Source organism: Salmo salar, chromosome ssa21, assembly GCF_905237065.1.
Source record: "Salmo salar chromosome ssa21, Ssal_v3.1, whole genome shotgun sequence".
Classification (NCBI taxonomy): Eukaryota; Metazoa; Chordata; class Actinopteri; order Salmoniformes; family Salmonidae; genus Salmo; species Salmo salar.
Genome location: NC_059462.1, coordinates 41710687 through 41730530, shown reverse-complemented (window position 1 = coordinate 41730530; position 19844 = coordinate 41710687). Strand labels below are relative to the sequence as shown.

The 19844-nt window shown below is 44.5% G+C and overlaps 1 protein-coding gene across 3 annotated transcripts in view; it reads left to right on the top strand.

Moving 5' to 3' along the window:
• Nucleotides 1-13171, top strand: part of LOC106582337 (integrin beta-5) — a 100720-nt gene extending 87549 nt beyond the window's left edge. For all 3 annotated transcript variants that reach the window (XM_014165325.2, XM_045704805.1, XM_014165323.2), the window contains 4 exons: nt 4831-4931; nt 8027-8146; nt 11309-11475; nt 12144-13171. In XM_014165325.2, coding sequence (XP_014020800.1) covers nt 4831-4931; nt 8027-8146; nt 11309-11475; nt 12144-12239 — 484 coding nt within the window. In that variant the 3' untranslated portion in view covers nt 12240-13171. The remainder of the gene's footprint in view (nt 1-4830; nt 4932-8026; nt 8147-11308; nt 11476-12143) is intronic.
• The last annotated feature ends 6673 nt before the right edge of the window (nt 13172-19844 follow it).

Here is a 19844-nt window from a genome sequence, read left to right as displayed (position 1 = left end):
TTTAATTGCTAAATTGTAATTATTTCACCACTATGGCCTATTTTTTGCCTTACCTCCCTTATCTTACCTCATTTGCACTCACTGTATATAGACTTTTTCTATTGTGTTATTGTTTGTTTATTCCATGTGTAACTCTGTGTTGTTGTTGTTTGTGTCGCACTGCTTTGCATTATCTTGGCCAGGTCGCAGTTGTAAATGAGAACTTGATCTCAACTAGCCTACCTGGTTAAATAAAGGTGAAATAAATAAAAGATAACTGCGTTGGTCTGACCAATCGGAATCTATACTTCAAGATTGTTTTGATCACTTTGACTGGGAAATCAAATCAGAATGTAGTTGTCACGTGCCGAATACAACAGGTGTAGACCTTACCGTGAAATGCTTACTTACCAGCCCTTAACCAACAATGCAGATTTAAGAAAATAGAGTTAAGAAAATATTTGTAAACATTTTTTTTATAACAGTAATAATGTTCAGGGTCGCCTCTGAGAATAGTATCAACATATACACTGACTCTGTGACTGAGTTCATCAGGAAGTGCATAGAGGATGTTGTTCCCACTGTGACGATTGCAACTTATCCAAACCAAAAAATGTGGATAGATGGCAGCATTCACGCAAAACTGAAAGCGCAAGCCACAGCATTTAACCATGGTAAGGTGACCGGGAACATAAACGTGTACAAATAGACCAGCTACAACCTCTGTAAGGCAATCAAAGAGGCAAAACAACAGTACAGGGACAAAGTTTCTGAGCCGTTGAATTGCAACTCCACTATGTGGCAGGGACTCCAGACAATCATGTATTATAAAGGGAAAGCCTTCGCCTAATTCGATGAAAACAATTTTGAGACGCCGACGTGGTCCCCGATGCACACATGGATTGTGTGCTCTCGTTCTCCATGGCCGACGTGAGGAAGTCATTTAACCCTCGCAAGGCTGCGTCATCGGAGCATGTGCAGACCAGCTGTCTGGACTGTTTACGGACATATTCAATCTCTATATATCCCAGTCTGTTGTCCCCACTTTCAAGTTGTCCATTGTTCCTGTACCCAAGAAAGCGAAGGTAACTTAACTAAATGACTATCGCCTCATAGCACTCATCATATCATCATGAAGTGCTTTGAGAGGCTAGTTAACCTCTCTAGGGGGTGTGGGACGCTATAAAAATTCATAAAACATACAAGCGTTATACATCGGTTTAAAGATTAACTTCTTGTTAATCCAACCACGGTGTCAGATTTCAAAAAGGCTTTACGGCGAAAGCATACCACGCGATTATCTGAGAACAGCGCCCAGCAGACCAATCATTACAGTTACCAGCCAAGTAGAGAAGTTACACAAGTCAGAAATAGCGATAAAATTAATCACTTAACTTTGATGATCTTCATATGGTTGCACTCACAAGACTCCCATTTACTCAATAAATGTTTGTTTTGTTCGATAAAGTCCCTCTTTATATCCAAAAACCTCAGTTTTGTTTGCGCGTTTTGTTCAGTAATCCACAGGCTCAAAGGTAGTCACAACAGGCAGATGAAAAATCCGAAAAGTATCAGTAAAGTTCGTAGAAACATGTCAAACGATATTTATAATCAATCCTCAGGTTGTTTTTAGTCACAATAATCAATAATATTTCAACCAGACAAAAGCTTCGTCAATATAAAAGGAAAACAAAGGCGCGCTCTCGGTCGTGTGCATGAAAAACCTCAGGGACACTACAGTGTCCACTCATTCAAAGTGGTCAAAGTGGTCTTGCTCCCTCATTTTTCAGAATACAAGTGAAATTTGAGTCCTAAGTCAATGGAATCTGTATTGGCAGTCAATGGAAAACTACAAACATTAAAAAAATCCCACTTCCTGGATGGATTTTTCTCAGGTTTTCGCCTGCCATATCAGTTCTGTTATACTCACAGACATTATTTTAACAGTTTTGGAAACTCTAGAGTGTTTTATATCCTAGCATATCCTAGCTTCTGGGCCTGAGTAACAGGCCGTTTACTTTGGGCACGCTTTTCATCCAGATGTCAAAATACTGTCCCCTACCCTAGAGAAGTTAAGGACCATAACACCTCCACCTTACCTGTCACCCTAGACCCACTACAATTGGCATATTACCCTCAACCGATCCACGGACAACGCAATTGCCATTGCACTGCACACTGCCCTATTCCATCTGAACAAGATAAATACCTATGTAAGAATGTTGTTCATTGACAACACCTCAGCCTTCAACACCATAGTGCCCTCCAAACTCATTACTAAGCTCAGGGCCCTGGGTCTGAACCCCTCCCTGTGCAACTGGGTCCTGGACTTCCTGACGAGCAGAATCCAAGTGGTGAAGGTACTCAACACGGGGCCCCACAAGGGTGTGTGTTAAGTCCCCTCCTGTACTCCCTGTTCACCCATAACTGCTTGGCCAAACACGTCTCCAACTCAATTATCAAGTTTGCAGATGTCACAACAGTGGTAGGCTTGATTACCAACAACGACGAGACAGCTTACAGGGAGGAGGTGAGAGCCCTGGCAGAGTGGTGCCAGGAAAATAATCCCTCAACGTCAGAAAAACGAAGGAGCTGATGGTGGACTACAGGAGACAGTAGAGAGTGCACACCCCCATCCACATCGAAGGGGCCGCAGTGGAGAGGGTCAAAGCTTCAAGTTCCTCTGCGTATACATCATTGACAACCTGAAATGGTCCCTTTACACAGACAGTGTGGTGAAGAAGGCTCAACAGCGCCTCTTCAACCTCAGGAGACTGAAGAAGTACGGCTTGGCCCTTAAGACCCTCACAAACGTCTACAGATGCACCATGGAGAGCATCTTGTCAGGCTGTAGCACCGCCTGGTGTGGCAACTGCACCGCCAGCAACCGCAGGGTTCTCCAAAGGGTGGTGCGGTCAGTCCAGTGCATCACCAGGGGCACGCTACCATCCAGAAGGCGTACAAGTGCGTCAAAGCTTGGACTGAGAGACTGAGAAAAAACTTCTCTCTCAAGGCCATCAGTCTGTTAAACAGTCACCACTAGCCGGCCTCCGCCCAGTACCCTGCCCTGAACCTTAATCACTGTTCTAGCCGGCTACCACCCGGTACTCTACCCAGCACCTTAGAGACTGCTGCCCTATGTACAGCGTCATTGAACACTGGGGTGGCAGGTAGCCTAGTGGTAGAGAGTTGGACTAGTAACCAAAATGTTGCAAGATCGAATCCCCGAACTGACAAGGTAAACATCTGTCGTTCTGCCCCTGAACAAGGCAGTTGTTCCTAGGCCGTCATTGAAAATAAGAATTTGTTCTTAACTGACTTGCCTAGTTAAATAAAGGTCAAATAAAAAATGTTTACATACTGTTTTTCATACTGTATATGTATATACAGTATTCTAGTCATGGCTCTACCTATATAACTGCTATGCTCTACACATTTTTTCTATATACTGTCCATGCTGTCTTTGCACACCCATTTATATATTTATATATGTGTGTGTGTGTGTGTGTGTGTGTGTGTGTGTGTGTGTGTGTGTGTGTGTGTGTGTGTGTGTGTGTGTGTGTGTATTATTTATATATATATATATATATATATATATATATATATATATATACACACACACAGTTGAAGTCGGAAGTTTACATACACCTTAGCCAAATACATTTAAACTCAGATTTTCACAATTCCTGACATTTAATCCTAGTAACAATTCCCTGTCTTAGGTCAGTTAGGATACGTTGCTCAATTGGTATCAAGAGACCTAATGTGTGCCAGGAAAACATTCCTCCCACCACCGCCAGCAGCCTGTACCGTTGACACCAGTCAGAATGGGGCCATGGACTCAAATCAAATTTTATTTGTACATGCGCCGAATACAACAGTGAAATGCTTACTTACAAGCCCTTAACTCGTACTGCTTACGCAAAATCCTGACTCTGCCTTCAGTATGACGCAACAGGAACCAGGATTCGGCAATAGCCCATCCGTGACAAGGACCAAGATGCCGTTCTGCACACCTCTGTTGTACTGCGTCATTATTTACCTGTTTGTGGCCTGCCTGTTAGCTTGCACTATCCTTGCCATCCTTGCCCTTTTTTACCCACAGGACTGCCGCTGTCTGAATGTTTTTTGTTTGTAGCACCATTCTGGGTTAACCCTAGACACTGTCATGCGTGAAAAGCCCAGGAGGCCGGCCATTTCTGAGATACTGGAACAGGCGAGCCTGGCACCAACGATCATACCATGCTCACTTAGGTCACTTATTTTGCCCATTCTTACGTTCAATCAAACAGTAACTGGATGCCTGTCTGCCTGATTTATATAGCATGCCACGGCAACGTGACTCACTGTCTGTAGGACAGTGGCCACTGTGTATATTTATATACCGGTTTCTGACATTGCTCATTATGATATTTCTATTTATTTTTGGGGGGTGTTATGTGTGTATCTTTTAGTATTTTGTTGCTAGGTATTACTGCACAAGCATTTCGCTGCACCTGCGATACCATATGCAAATCTGTGTACTCGACCAATAAACTTTGATTTGAATTTGTTGCTATCAGTCAGGACTGGGGTACCCTCACAACATGCTCCTATCGTCACACATGGATCTTATTTAAGACAGGTAAAAGGTGACCTTTTAGTGTGTGACTATTGACCCTAACCTGACCTTAACCTCAAGGCCTGTTCACACACAGTCTGTTCACCTCTGTGCTCCTGTGAACACGACACGTGTATGATGTATGTCATTATGCCACGCTCACAGTCTCTCTCTCTCTCTCTCTCTCTCTGTCTCTCTCTATCCATCCCTCCCTCTCTCCCTCCCGACATCTCTTTCCCTCTCCGCTCCAGGGAATGCATCGAATGCCGGCTTTTCAGCTCTGGAAGACTGTCCGACAATCAGACCTGCCAGCGGCTATGCAAGGATGAGATCATCACCGTGGAAACGCTTAGTGAGTAAACAACACACTGACTTGTTCCTTTCTTTAACATCAGCTGGCCTGCAGACACACATAGAGAGGAGTATCAACGTCTGTGGTTAGCGTCTGCAACACTTTCAGTTGTGTCGATGCATTACATACTGTACCTCTTCCCTTGTCCTTGTCTATTAGCTGTCCCCTATTCTTACTGGGCACAGCCTCGCCAAAACATGCCATACATACAGCTGTTTTAGATAATGTGACATGACCCAGCTGCTCTGACAGGGTAGCTTCAGACCAAAGTTAGGCACACTCATGAACACACACAGTGTCTAGCCATCTCTGTGCTAATACAGCCCCCACGTCACATGTATGTATTTATGAAATAAATATACCCTCTCCAGTCCGAGTGGGCGTCTGATTATGTTATTATCTGGCGAGTGTCAGTCTGGGTCTGTAGTGGCAGAGCAGACAGATATCTTCTGTTCTGTCCTCCTGATAGCAGCTTATAATAACAGCCATGCAGCCAAACCCATCATTTTGTTCAAAGACACGCAGTCCCATTTAAAATATAACACCCTAAAGGTGTCCGAATACATAGGTTTGGTTTGCTTCTAGCAGAACTCGGCTAGGCAACGCGAATGTCTGTGCTTGCATACTCCCTAAAGATCTTTGCTTGAAAAACTAGAAAAAAGTGGCAAAATATGAATGTTTGTCCCTCTTGAGCCACCGTAGCAACAACGTGCCCAGTAACACTTCTTCATAATAGTCAGAATTAATCTAAGATAAATCAAGAAATCTGTCATTCATTTTGACGTTTTTTGCAGGGGTCTTAATCGAGCAATTTTACATCTATCTAAGATGTTTGGTGCACTACATCTCAAGAGAAAAAATGTAGGGCCTAGCTGTTGCTGCACTTTGTCGTTGAATGACCGCAAACACTTCATGGAAGTGTCCCGTCCATAGTCCCATAGTTGACACTGCATGCATGTCAGAGCAAAAACCAAGCCATGAGGTCGAAGGAATTGTCTATAGAGCTCCGAGAAAGGATTGTGTCGATGCACAGATCTGGGGAAGGGTACCAAAACATTTCTGCAGCATTGAAGGTCCACAAGATCACAGTGGCTTCCATCTTTCTTAAATGGAAGAAGTTTGGAAACACCAATACTCTTCCTAGAGCTGGCGGCCTGGCCAAACTGGGGAGAAGGGCCTTGGTCAGGGAGGTGACCAAGAACATGATGGTCACTCTGACAGAGCTCCAAAGTTCCTCTGTGGAGATGGGAGAACCTTCCAGAAGGACAACCATCTCTGTAGCACTCTACCAATCAGGCCTTTATGGTAGAGTGGCCAGACTGAAGCTGCTCCTCAGTAAAAGGCACATGACAGCCCGCTTGGGGTTTTCCAAAAGACACCTAAAGGACTCTCTGACCATGAGAAACAAGATTCTCTGGACTGATGAAAGATTGAACTCTTTGGCCTGAATGCTAAACGACATGTCTGGAGGAAACCCAGCACCATCTCTACAGCAAAGCATGGTGGTGGCAGTATCATGCTGTGGGAATGTTTTTCAGCGACAGGGACTGGGATACTAGTCAGGAATAGAGCAAAGTACAGAGAGATCCTTGAAGAAAACCTGCTCTCAGGACCTCAGACTGGGGCCAAGGTTCACCTTCCAACAGGACTACGACCCTAAGCACACAGCCAAGACAACACAGGAGTGGCTTCAGGACAAGTCTCTGGATGTCCTTGAGTGGCCCAATCAGAGCCCGGACTTGAACCCGATTGAACATTTCTGGAAAGACCTGGAAATAGCTGTGCAGCTCCCCATCCAACCTGACAGAGCTTGAGAGGATCTGCAGAGAAGAATGGGAGAAACTCCCCACATACAGGTGTGCCAAGCTTGTCGCGTCATACCCAAGAAGACTCGAGGCTGTAATCACTGCCAAAGGTGCTTCAACAAAGTACTGAGTAAAGGGTCTGAATACTTATGTAAATATGATATTTCCGTTTTTTAAATAAATAAAAAAATGTGCATGTATTTCTGAACCTGTTTTTGCTTTGTCATTATGGGGTATTGTGTGTAGATTGATGAGGGGGGAAAACAATTTAATCCATTTTAGAATAAAGCTGTAACATAACAAAATGTGGAAAAATCAAGGGGACTGAATACTTTCCGAATGCACTGTATGCGCAAACTGTTTCGACTGGGAAGCATGCCACAGGTTTAGATACACTACCTCCTCCCTACCGCGCCCTCAAAACAAACATGTAACTCTACCTGCAACCATAAAGCTAAACTGTCATCGCGTGATGGCTTTTAAAATCATGGCCCGTAAGTGGAACAGAGTCGCAGGGCTTTTGACTGTAAAAAAAAAGCTTTTCACTCCACCTCAGCATTGCGGGATATATTTAACTTGTGCCTAGGAATGTATTAATAAGTTAATGTTAGTTGTCTGGGAATTATAATGATGGCAGGCCTGGCGGAGACGTAGACTCTTTGGCTCATGATTTGAAGGGCTTGTTAAACTATTTTAAGGCCCTTCCCTCTGTGTCGCCCAGCCCAGCTCTGCCCTCCCTGTCCCAGGGCTGCTCTGTTTTACTGCATTCTCTCTCAGCTATTCCAACCATCTGACTTCCCCTATTGGATTCCTCATGTACATTCCAGAAACGTATCTTTCGCCAAAAGCAAAGGGGAGAAGGAAGGGCTGGAGGTGGCTATGGGGGAAAGGCTGGAGGTAGTCTGGCTCCTCAGTCAATCCCCAAGGCAGTTAGAATATTTGAATAATAAAGAGTTCGCAAGGACAAGAAAGCAAAGAAAATCTCTGTCCTTACCGTGGAGTGCAATCATTCACTATCCAAGAGTGCTTTCCCAATAAAATAATACATGTTGATCTGTTTTTGCACAGTGTTGTGCTGTTGGATCTCTCCCCATTCTCTTGTTTTCTTTCTTCTCTCTTTCTCTCCTCCCTCTCCCTGAAGCAGTATGTTTAGCCAGCTGTTTTATTGCATGTGTCTCAGCAGCGCCTCTCTCTCTCCTCCCTCTCTCCCTGAAGCTGTAGTTTAGCCAGCTGTTTTATTGCATGTGTCTCAGCAGCGCCTCTCTCTCTCTCTTTTCTCCCCTCTCACAGAAACAGACGACCCCAACGCTGTCCTCTGCCTGTACAAGACGGAGAACGAATGTGTGATGAAGTTCACGTACTCTGAACACGCCAACGGCATGTCAGTCCTCACAGCTCTCAAAGAGCCAGGTCAGTACTGGTCAAAGACTATCCTCTGCTGCAGAAAACATGGACATAAACCATCAGCCAACTGCTTCTCCTCATACATTCATTTTCACAGAAATGGAGGAAGAAAACACCAGGCCATGTGTTGCTGATGTACGAAAATAGACCCTATCTGTTTACTGTTATGAGTCTGTGCTGGGCCTCTTGTGCACATGCATTCTATTGGACAGTGTGGGGATGATATTAGATTTATGTCATCGTGTAAACAAAGGCCTGTTTTTTAAGAGCCATTGTTTATATTTGTTCGTTTGTGACTTTCCTGTGTATATCTCCCTTCCTGTCTTTGTATCCTGTCCATGCCTTTTTCTATGTTTCTGGTCTGTCTCTTGTCTATATCAGTCTATTTCTATGTTCCGGTCTATATATATATATATATATATATATATATATCTCTTTCTATATTTGTCCTGTCTATTTCTATGTTCCTATCTATATGATTGTGGACTGACTACAGGAAAAGGAGGACCGAGCACGCCCCCATTCTCATCGACTGGGCTGTAGTGGAGCAGGTTGAGAGCTTCAAGTTCCTTGGTGTCCACATCACCAACAAACTGTCATGGTCCAAACACACCAAGACAGTCGTGAAGAGGGCCCGACAAAACCTATTCCCCCCCAGGAGACTGAAAAGATTTGACATGGGTCCTCAGATACTCCAAAAATTATACAGCTGCACCATCGAGAGCATCCTGACTGGTTGCATCACTGCCTGGTATGACAACTGCTCGGCCTCCGACTGCAAGGCTCTACAGAGGGTAGTGCGTACGGCCCAGTACATCAATGGTGCCAAGCTTCCTGCCATCCAGGACCTCTGTATACCAGGCGGTGTCAGAGGAAGGCCCTAAAAATTGTCAAAGACTCCAGCCACCCTAGTCATAGACTGTTCTCTCTGCTACCGCACGGCAAGCAGTACCGGAGTTCCAAGTCTAGGTCCAAAAGGCTTCTTAGCAACTTCTACCCCCAAGCCATAAGACTCCTGAACAGCTAATCAAATGGCTACCCAGACTATTTGCATTGCCCCCCCCCCCCCCCCACTTTTACACTGCTGCTACTCTGTTTATTATCTATGCATAGTCATTTTAACTCTACCTACATGTACATACAGTGGGGAGAACAAGTATTTGATACACTGCCGATTTTGCAGGTTTTCCTACTTACAAAGCATGTAGAGGTCTGTAATTTTTATCATAGGTACACTTCAACTGTGAGAGACGGAATCTAAAACAAAAATCCAGAAAATCACATTGTATGATTTTAAAGTAATTCATTTGCATTTTATTGCATGACATAAATATTTGATACATCAGAAAAGCAGAACTTAATATTTGGTACAGAAACCTTTGTTTGCAATTACAGAGGTCATACGTTTCCTGTAGTTCTTGACCAGGTTTGCACACACTGCAGCAAGGATTTTGGCCCACTCCTCCATACAGACCTTCTCCAGATCCTTCAGGTTTCGGGGCTGTCGCTGGGCAATACGGACTTTCAGCTCCCTGCAAAGATTTTCTATTGGGTTCAGGTCTGGAGACTGGCTAGGCCACTCCAGGACCTTGAGATGCTTCTTACGGAGCCACTCCTTAGTTGCCCTGGCTGTGTGTTTCGGGTTGTTGTCATGCTGGAAGACCCAGCCATGACCCATCTTCAATGCTCTTACTGAGGGAAGGAGGTTGTTGGCCAAGATCTCGCGATACATGGCCCCATCCATCCTCCCCTCAATACGGTGCAGTTGTCCTGTCCCCTTTGCAGAAAAGCATCCCCAAAGAATGATGTTTCCACCTCCATGCTTCACGGTTGGGATGGTGTTCTTGGGGTTGTACTCATCCTTCTTCTTCCTCCAAACACGGCGAGTGGCGTTTAGACCAAAAAGCTCTATTTTTGTCTCATCAGACCACATGACCTTCTCCCATTCCTCCTCTGGATCATCCAGATGGTCATTGGCAAACTTCAGACGGGCCTGGACATGCGCTGGCTTGAGCAGGGGGACCTTGCGTGCGCTGCAGGATTTTAATCCATGACGGCGTAGTGTGTTACTAATGGTTTTCTTTGAGACTGTGGTCCCAGCTCTCTTCAGGTCATTGACCAGGTCCTGCCGTGTAGTTCTGGGCTGATCCCTCACCTTCCTCATGATCATTGATGCCCCACGAGGTGAGATCTTGCATGGAGCCCCAGACCGAGGGTGATTGACCGTCATCTTGAACTTCTTCCAATTTCTAATAATTGTGCCAACAGTTGTTGCCTTCTCACCAAGCTGCTTGCCTATTGTCCTGTAGCCCATCCCAGCCTTGTGCAGGTCTACAATTTTATCCCTGTTGTCCTTACACAGCTCTCTGGTCTTGGCCATTGTGGAGAGGTTGGAGTCTGTTTGATTGAGTGTGTGGACAGGTGTCTTTTATACAGGTAACGAGTTCAAACAGGTGCAGTTAATACAGGTAATGAGTGGAGAACAGGAGGGCTACTTAAAGAAAAACTAACAGGTCTGTGAGAGCCGGAAATCTTACTGGTTGGTAGGTGATCAAATACTTATGTCATGCAATAAAATGCATATGAATTACTTAAAAATCATACAATGTGATTTTCTGGATTTTTGTTTTAGATTCCGTCTCTCACAGTTGAAGTGTACCTATGATACAAATTACAGACCTCTACATGCTTTGTAAGTAGGAAAACCTGCAAAATCGGCAGTGTATCAAATACTTGTTCTCCCCACTGTATTACCTCGACTAACCGGTGCCCCCGCACATTGACTCTGTACCGGTACCTCCAGTATATAGCCTCGCTACTGTTATTTTACTGCTGCTCTTTAATTCTTTGTTACTTTCATTTTTTACATACCTATTTTTTTACTTAACACTTATTTTTCTTAATACTGCATTGTTGGTTAAGGGCTTGTAAGTAAGCATTTCACTGTAAAGTCTATACCTGTTGTATTCGGCGCATGTGACAAATAACATTTAATTTGATATCTCTTTATTTATCCTGTCTGTCTGTCTATTTCAATGTTCCTGTCTATATCTCTCGTTCTATATTTGTCTTAATCTTTGAGTATTTTCTTTGTTCCTGTGTATATCAGATTTTTTATAACCTTTGTTTTATGTTTGTTTATTTGTTTGCCTCTCCTCCCGTCCCCAGAGTGTGGCGCAGCGCCGGACGCCATGACGGTCCTCCTGGCGGTGGTGGGCAGTATCCTACTGGTGGGCATCGTGCTGCTAGCCATCTGGAAGCTGGTCATCACCGTGCACGACCGCAGAGAGTTCGCCCGCTTCCAAAGCGCACGCTCCCGCGCACGATATGAGATGGTGAGGAAGGGAACTAACCTGCCTACCTCACTGACTTACATATGAAAGGTTGAATTTATGAGACTGACAGTTTTTTGCCAAATACTGTAAGTTATGGGAATCAATGAGAAGGATAACTGTCCTATCTATTACACTGACTACAGTATCTATCAAATGAAAGGCTGTGAATTACTGTTACTGACTGTTTTGGGCCAGAGTAGATCTATAGAAGTAATGAGACTCTTGCATGTCTGAGAAGGATAGAATATATGCACATTCCATTTTAAATGTTGAGACGTAATGTAGACGTCTAACAGTTGTGGAATTTCAAGGTCATTGAATCTTATTGTGGTGTACCTTTGGAACAGTTTCCATATATCATAACACTCCAGCTAACTGAAGACATATGTAGGATCTGGGATGGGAACATAGTTGTGTATGATACGATCGGTATGACCACTTAAATGTGATCAGTGTGAACAGCCTAAGTTGAAGCATCCGCAGGAGAATAAAACATCTGTTGATTGAAACCATCAGATGTCTTCTTGGACAACAGCTGTCAGTTAGGTAGATAGTTGTTTTGAAAACTGACTGTTCCAAAGTTCAGAGGCTGCACCTCAAATGTCCACCCTGCCTCGACATGTGCATTTTAATCAACTGACTGACCCATTTTTCTCCCCCCCCCCCAGGCCTCCAACCCCCTGTACAAGCAGCCCATCTCCAACGACTATGTAGAAACCGATTTCAGTATGTACAGCAAGTCTTACAACGGAGCAGCCCACTGACCTCCTCCTCACGGGGTGTTGGTGTGGCGGGGGGCACGGCAGGACCGGTCCAAGTAGAGAACCAAGAGGGTTGGGAAATGAAGAAATTAACTCAACCATCTATCTGATCTGCCGAAGACTTATGACGGACTGAAACAGAAGTGAAAATAGTAGTCTGGATTGTTTCTGGGGAACCTGTGGCCTTTTTTCTCTCCCTGACTGAGAAGGGAAATTACCCACTGCCATGACGTGATGAGATGTGACTGAAAGCTCTGGTCTGCCCTGTGTGCTTTACTGAGCTCTGGTCTGCCCTGTGTGCTTTACTGAGCTCTGGTCTGCCCTGTGTGCTTTACTGAGCTCTGGTCTGCCCTGTGTGATTTACTGATGTCAGTAGAATACAGCCCAGAGGACGAGCAACAACATTCATGGACTCTTGGTCTGGAACTTGTTTAAAGAGGACAGAGATAAAAAATATGTGCTCCTCCGAGTCTTTTCTCCAACTAACAAGCAGATGTTATATAAACAAAATGGACTTCATAGACAGAACAATGAAACCATGTCTGTCACTGACAATTTGAGTGAATTTACCAACTTTATAGTACATAAACCTTAACTCCCCCTTCACATAAGCAGCAATATATATATATATACATTGTACAGACAGACAGACAAGGCATCAACTTATATTTTTGTTTTTTTTTACTCTGAAAAATGCCTTTCCTGACAGTCAACTATGCATCATTCTTCATAACAAGTGGAAATATTCAATAATGTAACGTTACATCTGCAGGAGTCGTTCAGGTTCATGACATAAAAAGAGCACATATTTTTGGGTGACGATGACGTTGACATCATGGTACTAAACATTAAAAGAGCACTAGTTTTCTTACCCTTGTTTTACACGACAGATGATGATGTTATTAGGAGAGTCTCATAAAGTGACTAAGAATCTCTCTATTCTCCTTGTGTTGTTGTTACACGTCATTTGCACTCTAGTCTTGATCTGTTTAGTTAGCCTGGATCCAGATCTGTTTGTGCTGTATCCAACCCCTATGGTCATTTCATTGCCAAACAAATAGATACATTTGGATACAGCACTAAGAGATCTGGCCCCAGGCTACTATTAAGTATGGCTGCAATAACCCTGCTGTCATGCTGTGAGGGTGGGTGGGTGGAGAGGCTGGGAAGGCCTCTAAGCTGTGTTGACATAGGACATAACTCTCCCTCACCCATTCCCACAGGAAGAGGCAGGACTTTAACATGGCACTGGAGTAATGAAAGTGCTTCAGTATGAGTTGGGAGGGATGACTGCTCGTCAAATGTGTTCTGTGACCTTTTTTTGTGATGGTGAGCAGTGTGTGTGTGTGTGTGTGTGAGAGAGAGAGAGAGAGAGAGACAGACAAAGGGCAGAGAGAAGGAGTGTGTGCGTGCCAGCGTGCGTGCGTGTGAGAGTGTTTGAGACAAAGGGGGGAGAGAGAGAGAGAGCGTTTGAGACGGGGAGAGAGAGAGTGAGTTTGAGACGGGGAGAGCGAGAGAGTGTGTGTGTGTGTGTGTGTGTGTTTGAGACAAAGTGAGAGAGTGTGTGTGTTTGAGACAAAGGGAGAGAGAAAGAGAGAGAGTGTGTTTGAGACAAAGGGAGAGAGTGTGTGGATGTAATAAGAGTCACATAATAACTGTCTCACAGTTGCGTTGTGCTTACTTGTGTCTTGGCACCATGTGGGGAAATGCAGTAGCCCAGACCTTTGTGAGTTCAACAGTAAAATGTACATTCACCAGCATGCTTCCTGTACAGCAATGATAATTCACCAATAGAGACCAGTAGATTTACAACACTACTACATGTACACGTCATTCTGCACACAAAGCAGGAATACAGAAAACAGCAATAAATGGATGACATAAAAGCAAACATATAGCCCACTTATTTGATGTTTACTCCCTGTGGTGACCCTCTTGCAATTTTTTACCTGTGCAGTTTCACCTGTGTAGCAATCGTGAAATTATACATTTTGAAATAACAAAAATTAACATCTGGTCTGTAGTTGTTTTTGAAGGAAATGAACTGTAAGTGGTGGAGGGTGACACCGAACGTTAACTAAGAAAGGCATAAATGAATTGGGGGGGTGGCTCTGGACCTCAGGTGCCAGGGAAGCTGTGTCTGTGTGTGGCTCTGGACCTCAGGGGCCAGGGCAGCTGTGTCTGGCTCTGGACCTCAGGTACCAGGGCAGCTGTGTCTATGTGTGGCTCTGGACCTCAGGTGCCAGGGCAGCTGTGTCTATGTGTGGCTCTGGACCTCAGGGGCCAGGGCAGCTGTGTCTGGCTCTGGACCTCAGGTACCAGGGCAGCTGTGTCTATGTGTGGCTCTGGACCTCAGGTGCCAGGGCAGCTGTGTCTATGTGTGGCTCTGGACCTCAGGTACCAGGGCAGCTGTGTCTATGTGTGGCTCTGGACCTCAGGTACCAGGGCAGCTGTGACTATGTGTGGCTCTGGACCTCAGGTACCAGGGCAGCTGTGTCTATGTGTGGCTCTGGACCTCAGGGGCCAGGGCAGCTGTGTCTATGTGTGGCTCTGGACCTCAGGTGCCAGGGCAGCTGTGTCTATGTGTGGCTCTGAACCTCAGGTGCCAGGGCAGCTGTGTCTGTGTGTGGCTCTGGACCTCAGGGGCCAGGGCAGCTGTGTCTGTGTGTAGCTCTGGACCTCAGGAGCCAGGGCAGCTGTGTCTGTGTGTGGCTCTGGACCTCAGGGGCCAGGGCAGCTGTGTCTGTGTGTGGCTCTGAACCTCAGGTACCAGGGCAGCTGTTCTGTGTGTGCGTGTGTTCAAACATCTGTTCTCCCTCTTAACCAATAAGCAGAAGTCCATCATCCTCATGTATGGTCCTCTGATCATATAGAACGTAGCAGGCGTAAAAGAAACACCTCCCTAACGTAGCAGGCGTAAAAGAAACACCTTCCTAACGTAGCAGGCGTAAAATAAACACCTTCCTAACGTAGTAGGCGTAAAAGAAACACCTCCCTAACGTAGCAGGCGTAAAAGAAACACCTCCCTAACGTAGCAGGCGTAAAAGAAACACCTTCCTAACGTAGCAGGCGTAAAAGAAACACCTCCCTAACGTAGCAGGCGTAAAAGAAACACCTCCCTAACATAGTAGGCTCAAAATAAACATCTTCCTAACATAGCAGACGTAACAGAAACGCCTACATAACCTAACGTAGCAGACGTAAAAGAAACACCTCCCTAACCTAACTTAGCAGGCGTAAAAGAAACACCTCCCTAACCTAACTTAGCAGGCGTAAAAGAAACACCTCCCTAACCTAACTTAGCAGGCGTAAAAGAAACACCTCCCTAACGTAGCAGGAGTAAAAGAAACACCTCCCTAACGTAGCAGGCGTAAAAGAAACACCTCCCTAGCCTAACGTAGCAGACGTAAAAGAAACACCTTCCTAACCTAACGTAGCAGGCGTAAAAGAAACACCTCCCTAACGTAGCAGACGTAAAAGAAACACCTCCCTAACGTAGCAGGCGTAAAAGAAACACCTCCCTAACGTAGCAGGCGTAAAAGAAACACCTCCCTAACTTAGCAGGAGTAAAAGAAACACCTACCTAACGTAGCAGGAATAAAATAAACACCTCCCTAACGTAGCAGACGTAAAAGAAACACCTCCCTAACCTAACTTAGCAGACGTAAAAGAAACACCTCCCTAACTTAGCAGGAGTAAAAGAAACATCTTCCTAACGTAGCAGGCGTTAGTAACACCTCCCTGTTTTCCCAGCACTCTGCTGTCGACCATGACGACCCTCACCATGTGCTTCTCTCCTCAGCTAAACCAGTTATGTATTAGTTGCATAAAATCAGCATATTTTTCCGAGTTCAAATGACCTGCAAATAAGACTCATAGAAGAAGTAACAACCCTAATGAATGTCAATAAACACATAGAAATATTTGTTTGAGCTGGAAAATGCATACTATTTTCTTGCTGCTAACTGCATAGTTTTGGAAGACACCAAGTATAGAGGGAAGGGAAACGGAACATGTCTATGGGACTGGATGTGCTGTTAATTCAGCCTGAAGTGAGGTCATAAATCTCCTCCAATCCCCCGCCAACGTATACAGACACACACACATCCATCCAGTAAGCCAGAACACTCCAATGTGAAGTCATTCTCCCAGAGCAGTCGGGGCCCAACCTCAGTCCAGGTTTCAGTTGTGGGGGGAAAAGTAGGTTAGCTTGTTAGTTTAGAGTATCTGCAGGAAGAACAGGGACATACAGAGAGGACTGTTAAAATAGAGTCTATAGGGACTTCCAGTAAGGTCAGTGAAACATTTACTATGGGCTAACTCTGCAAATAGCACTGCTGGGTGATTTGAAAAGTCAATCGATCAATACTATAATAATGGTGTTCTTGGGGTCATAGGCAGCATTCCTCCTCCTCCAAACACGGCGAGTTGAGTTGATGCCAAAGAGCTCCATTTTGGTCTCATCTGACCACACCACTTTCACCCAGTTGTCCTCTGAATCATTCAGATGTTCATTGGCAAACTTCAGACGGGCATGTATATGTGCTTTCTTGAGCAGGGGGACCTTGTGGGCGCTGCAGGATTTCAGTCCTTTACGGCGTAGTGTGTTACCAATTTGTTTTCTTGGTGACTATGGTCCCAGCTGCCTTCAGATCATTGACAAGATCCTCCCGTGTAGTTCTGGGCTGATTCCTCACCGTTCTCATGATCATTGCAACTCCACGAGGTGAGATCTTGCATGGATCCCCAGGCCGAGGGAGATTGACAGTTCTTTTGTGTTTCTTCCATTTGCAAATAATCACACCAACTGTTGTCACCTTCTCACCAAGCTGCTTGGCGATGGTCTTGTAGCCCATTCCAGCCTTGTGTAGGTCTACAATCTTGTCCCTGACATCCTTGGAGAGCTCTTTGGTCTTGGCCATGGTTTAGAGTTTGGAATCTGATTGATTGATTGCTTCTGTGGACAGGTGTCTTTTATACAGGTAACAAGCTGAGATAAAGGGAGTGCTCCTAATCTCAGCTTGTTACCTGTATAAAAGACACCTGGGAGCCAGAAATCTTTCTGATTGAGAGGGGGTCAAATACTTATTTCCCTCATTAAAATGCAAATCAATTTATAACATTTTTGACATGCATTTTTCTGGATTTATTTGTTGTTATTCTGTCTCTCACTGTTCAAATAAACCTACCATTAAAATTATAGACTGATCATTTCTTTGTCAGTGGGCAAACGTACAAAATCAGCAGGGGATCAAATACTTTTTTCCCTCACTGTAGTATGTTTAAGCTGGAAGTAGAAGCCTAAGTATTATTGTCCATTAAGTTTACTACAATTAGGGGAGGAGTGGTAAGGTTAGGAGAAAATAATAAAGAAGGAAAATATATTTTAAAAATCTATATTTCAAATAATATATCTATTTACAAAACAATATACAGTGTCTTCGGAAAGTTTTCAGACCCCTTGACTTTTTCCACATTTTGTTACGTTACAGCCTAATTCTAAAATTGATTGAGAATATATATATCCTCATCAAGCTACACACAATACCCCATAATGCCAAAGAAAAAACTGTTATAAAAACTCTGAAATATCATATTTACATTACACTCAGTACTTGGCTGAAGCACTTTTGGCAGCGATTACAACCACGAGTCTTCTTGACTATGCTGCTACAAGTTTGGCACACCTGTATTTGGGGAGTTTCTCCCATTCTTCTCTGCAGATCCTCTCAAGCTCTGTCAGGTTGGATGGGGAACGTTGCTGCACAGCTATATTCAGGTCTCTCCAGAGATGTTCGATTGGGTTCAAGTCCGGGCTCTGGCTGGGCCACTCAAGGACATTCAGAGACTTGTCCCAAAGCCACTCCTGCGTTGTCTTGCCTTAGGGTGTGCTTAGGGTTGTAGTCCTGTTGGAAGGTGAACCTTCGCCCCAGTCTGAGGTCCTGAGCGCTCTGGAGCAGGTTTTCATCAAGGATCTCTCTGTACTTTGCGCCATTCATCTTTCCCTCGATCCTGACTAGTCTCCCAATGCCTGCCGCTGAAAAACATTCCCACGGCATGATGCTGCCACCACCATGCTTCACCGTAGGGATGATGCCAGATTTCCTCCAGACGTGACGATTGGCAGTCAGGCCAAAGAGTTCAATCTTGGTTTCATCAGACCACAACATCTTGTTTCTCATGGTCTGAGAGTCTTTAGGTGCATTTTGGCAAACTCCAAGCGAGCTGTCATGTGCTTTTTACTGAGGAGCGGCTTCCATCTGGCCATTCTCCAATAAAGGCCTGATTGGTGGAGTGCTGCAGAGATGGTTGTCTTTCTGGAAGTTTCTCCCATCTCCACAGGGGAACTCTGGAGCTCTGTCAGAGTGACCATTGGGTTCTTGGTCACCTCCCTGATCATGGCCCTTCTCACCCGATTGCTCAGTTTGGCCGGGCAGCTAGCTCTAGGAAGAGTCTCGGTGGTTCCAAACTTCTTCCATTTAAGAATGACGGAGGCCACTGTGTTCTTGGGGACCTTCAATGCTGCAGAAATAAAAACCTGTTCTCGCTTTGTCATTATGGGGTATTTTGGGTAATTTATTAGGATTCCCATTAGCTGTTGCAAAAGCAGCAGCTACTCTTCCTGGGATCCACACAAAACATGAAACATGACATTAAACAGAACGTTAATAGACAAGAACAGCTCAAGGACAGAACTACACAAAAAAAAATGTAAAGGCACACTTAACCTACATTGCAATACGTACACACAAACGAACTAGGTTAAATACGGGAGAGGCGTTGTGCCGTGAGGTGTTGCTTTATCTGTTTTTTGAAACCAGGTTTGTTGTTTATTTGAGAAAAATGAGATGGAACAGAGTTCCTTGCAATAATGACTCTACAGTTGAAGTCGGCTTTTTTATGGTGGTTTGGAGCAGTGGCTTCTTCCTTGCTGAGCGGCCTTTCAGGTTATGTCGATATAGGACTCGTTTGACTGTGGATATAGATACTTTTGTACCTGTTTCCTCCAGCATCTTCACAGGGTTCATTGCTGTTGTTCTGGGATTGATTTGCACTTTTCGCACCAAAGTACGTTCATCTCTAGGAGACAGAACGCTTCTCCTTCCTGAGCGGTATGACGGCTGCGTTGTCCCATGGTGTTTATACTTGCGTACTATTGTTTGTACAGATGAATGTGGTACCTTCAGGCATTTGGAAATTGCTCCCAAGGATGAACCAGACTTGGCTGATTTCTTTTGATTTTCCCATGATGTCAAGCAAAGAGGCACTGAGTTTGAAGGTAGTCCTTGAAATACATCCACAGGTACACCTCCAATTGACCCAAATGATGTCAATTCGCCTATCAGTAGCTTCTAAAGCCATTACCTAATTTTCTGGAATTTTCCAAGCTGGTTAAAGGCACAGTCAACTTAGTATATGTTAACTTCTGACCCACTGGAATTGTGATACAGTAAGTTATAAGTGAAATAATCTGTCTGTAAACAATTGTTGGAAAAATTACTTGTGTCATGCACAAAGTAGATGTCCTAACCGACTTGCCCAAACTATAGTTTGTTAACAAGAAATTTGTGGAGTGGTTGAAAAACGAGTTTTAATGACTCCAACCTA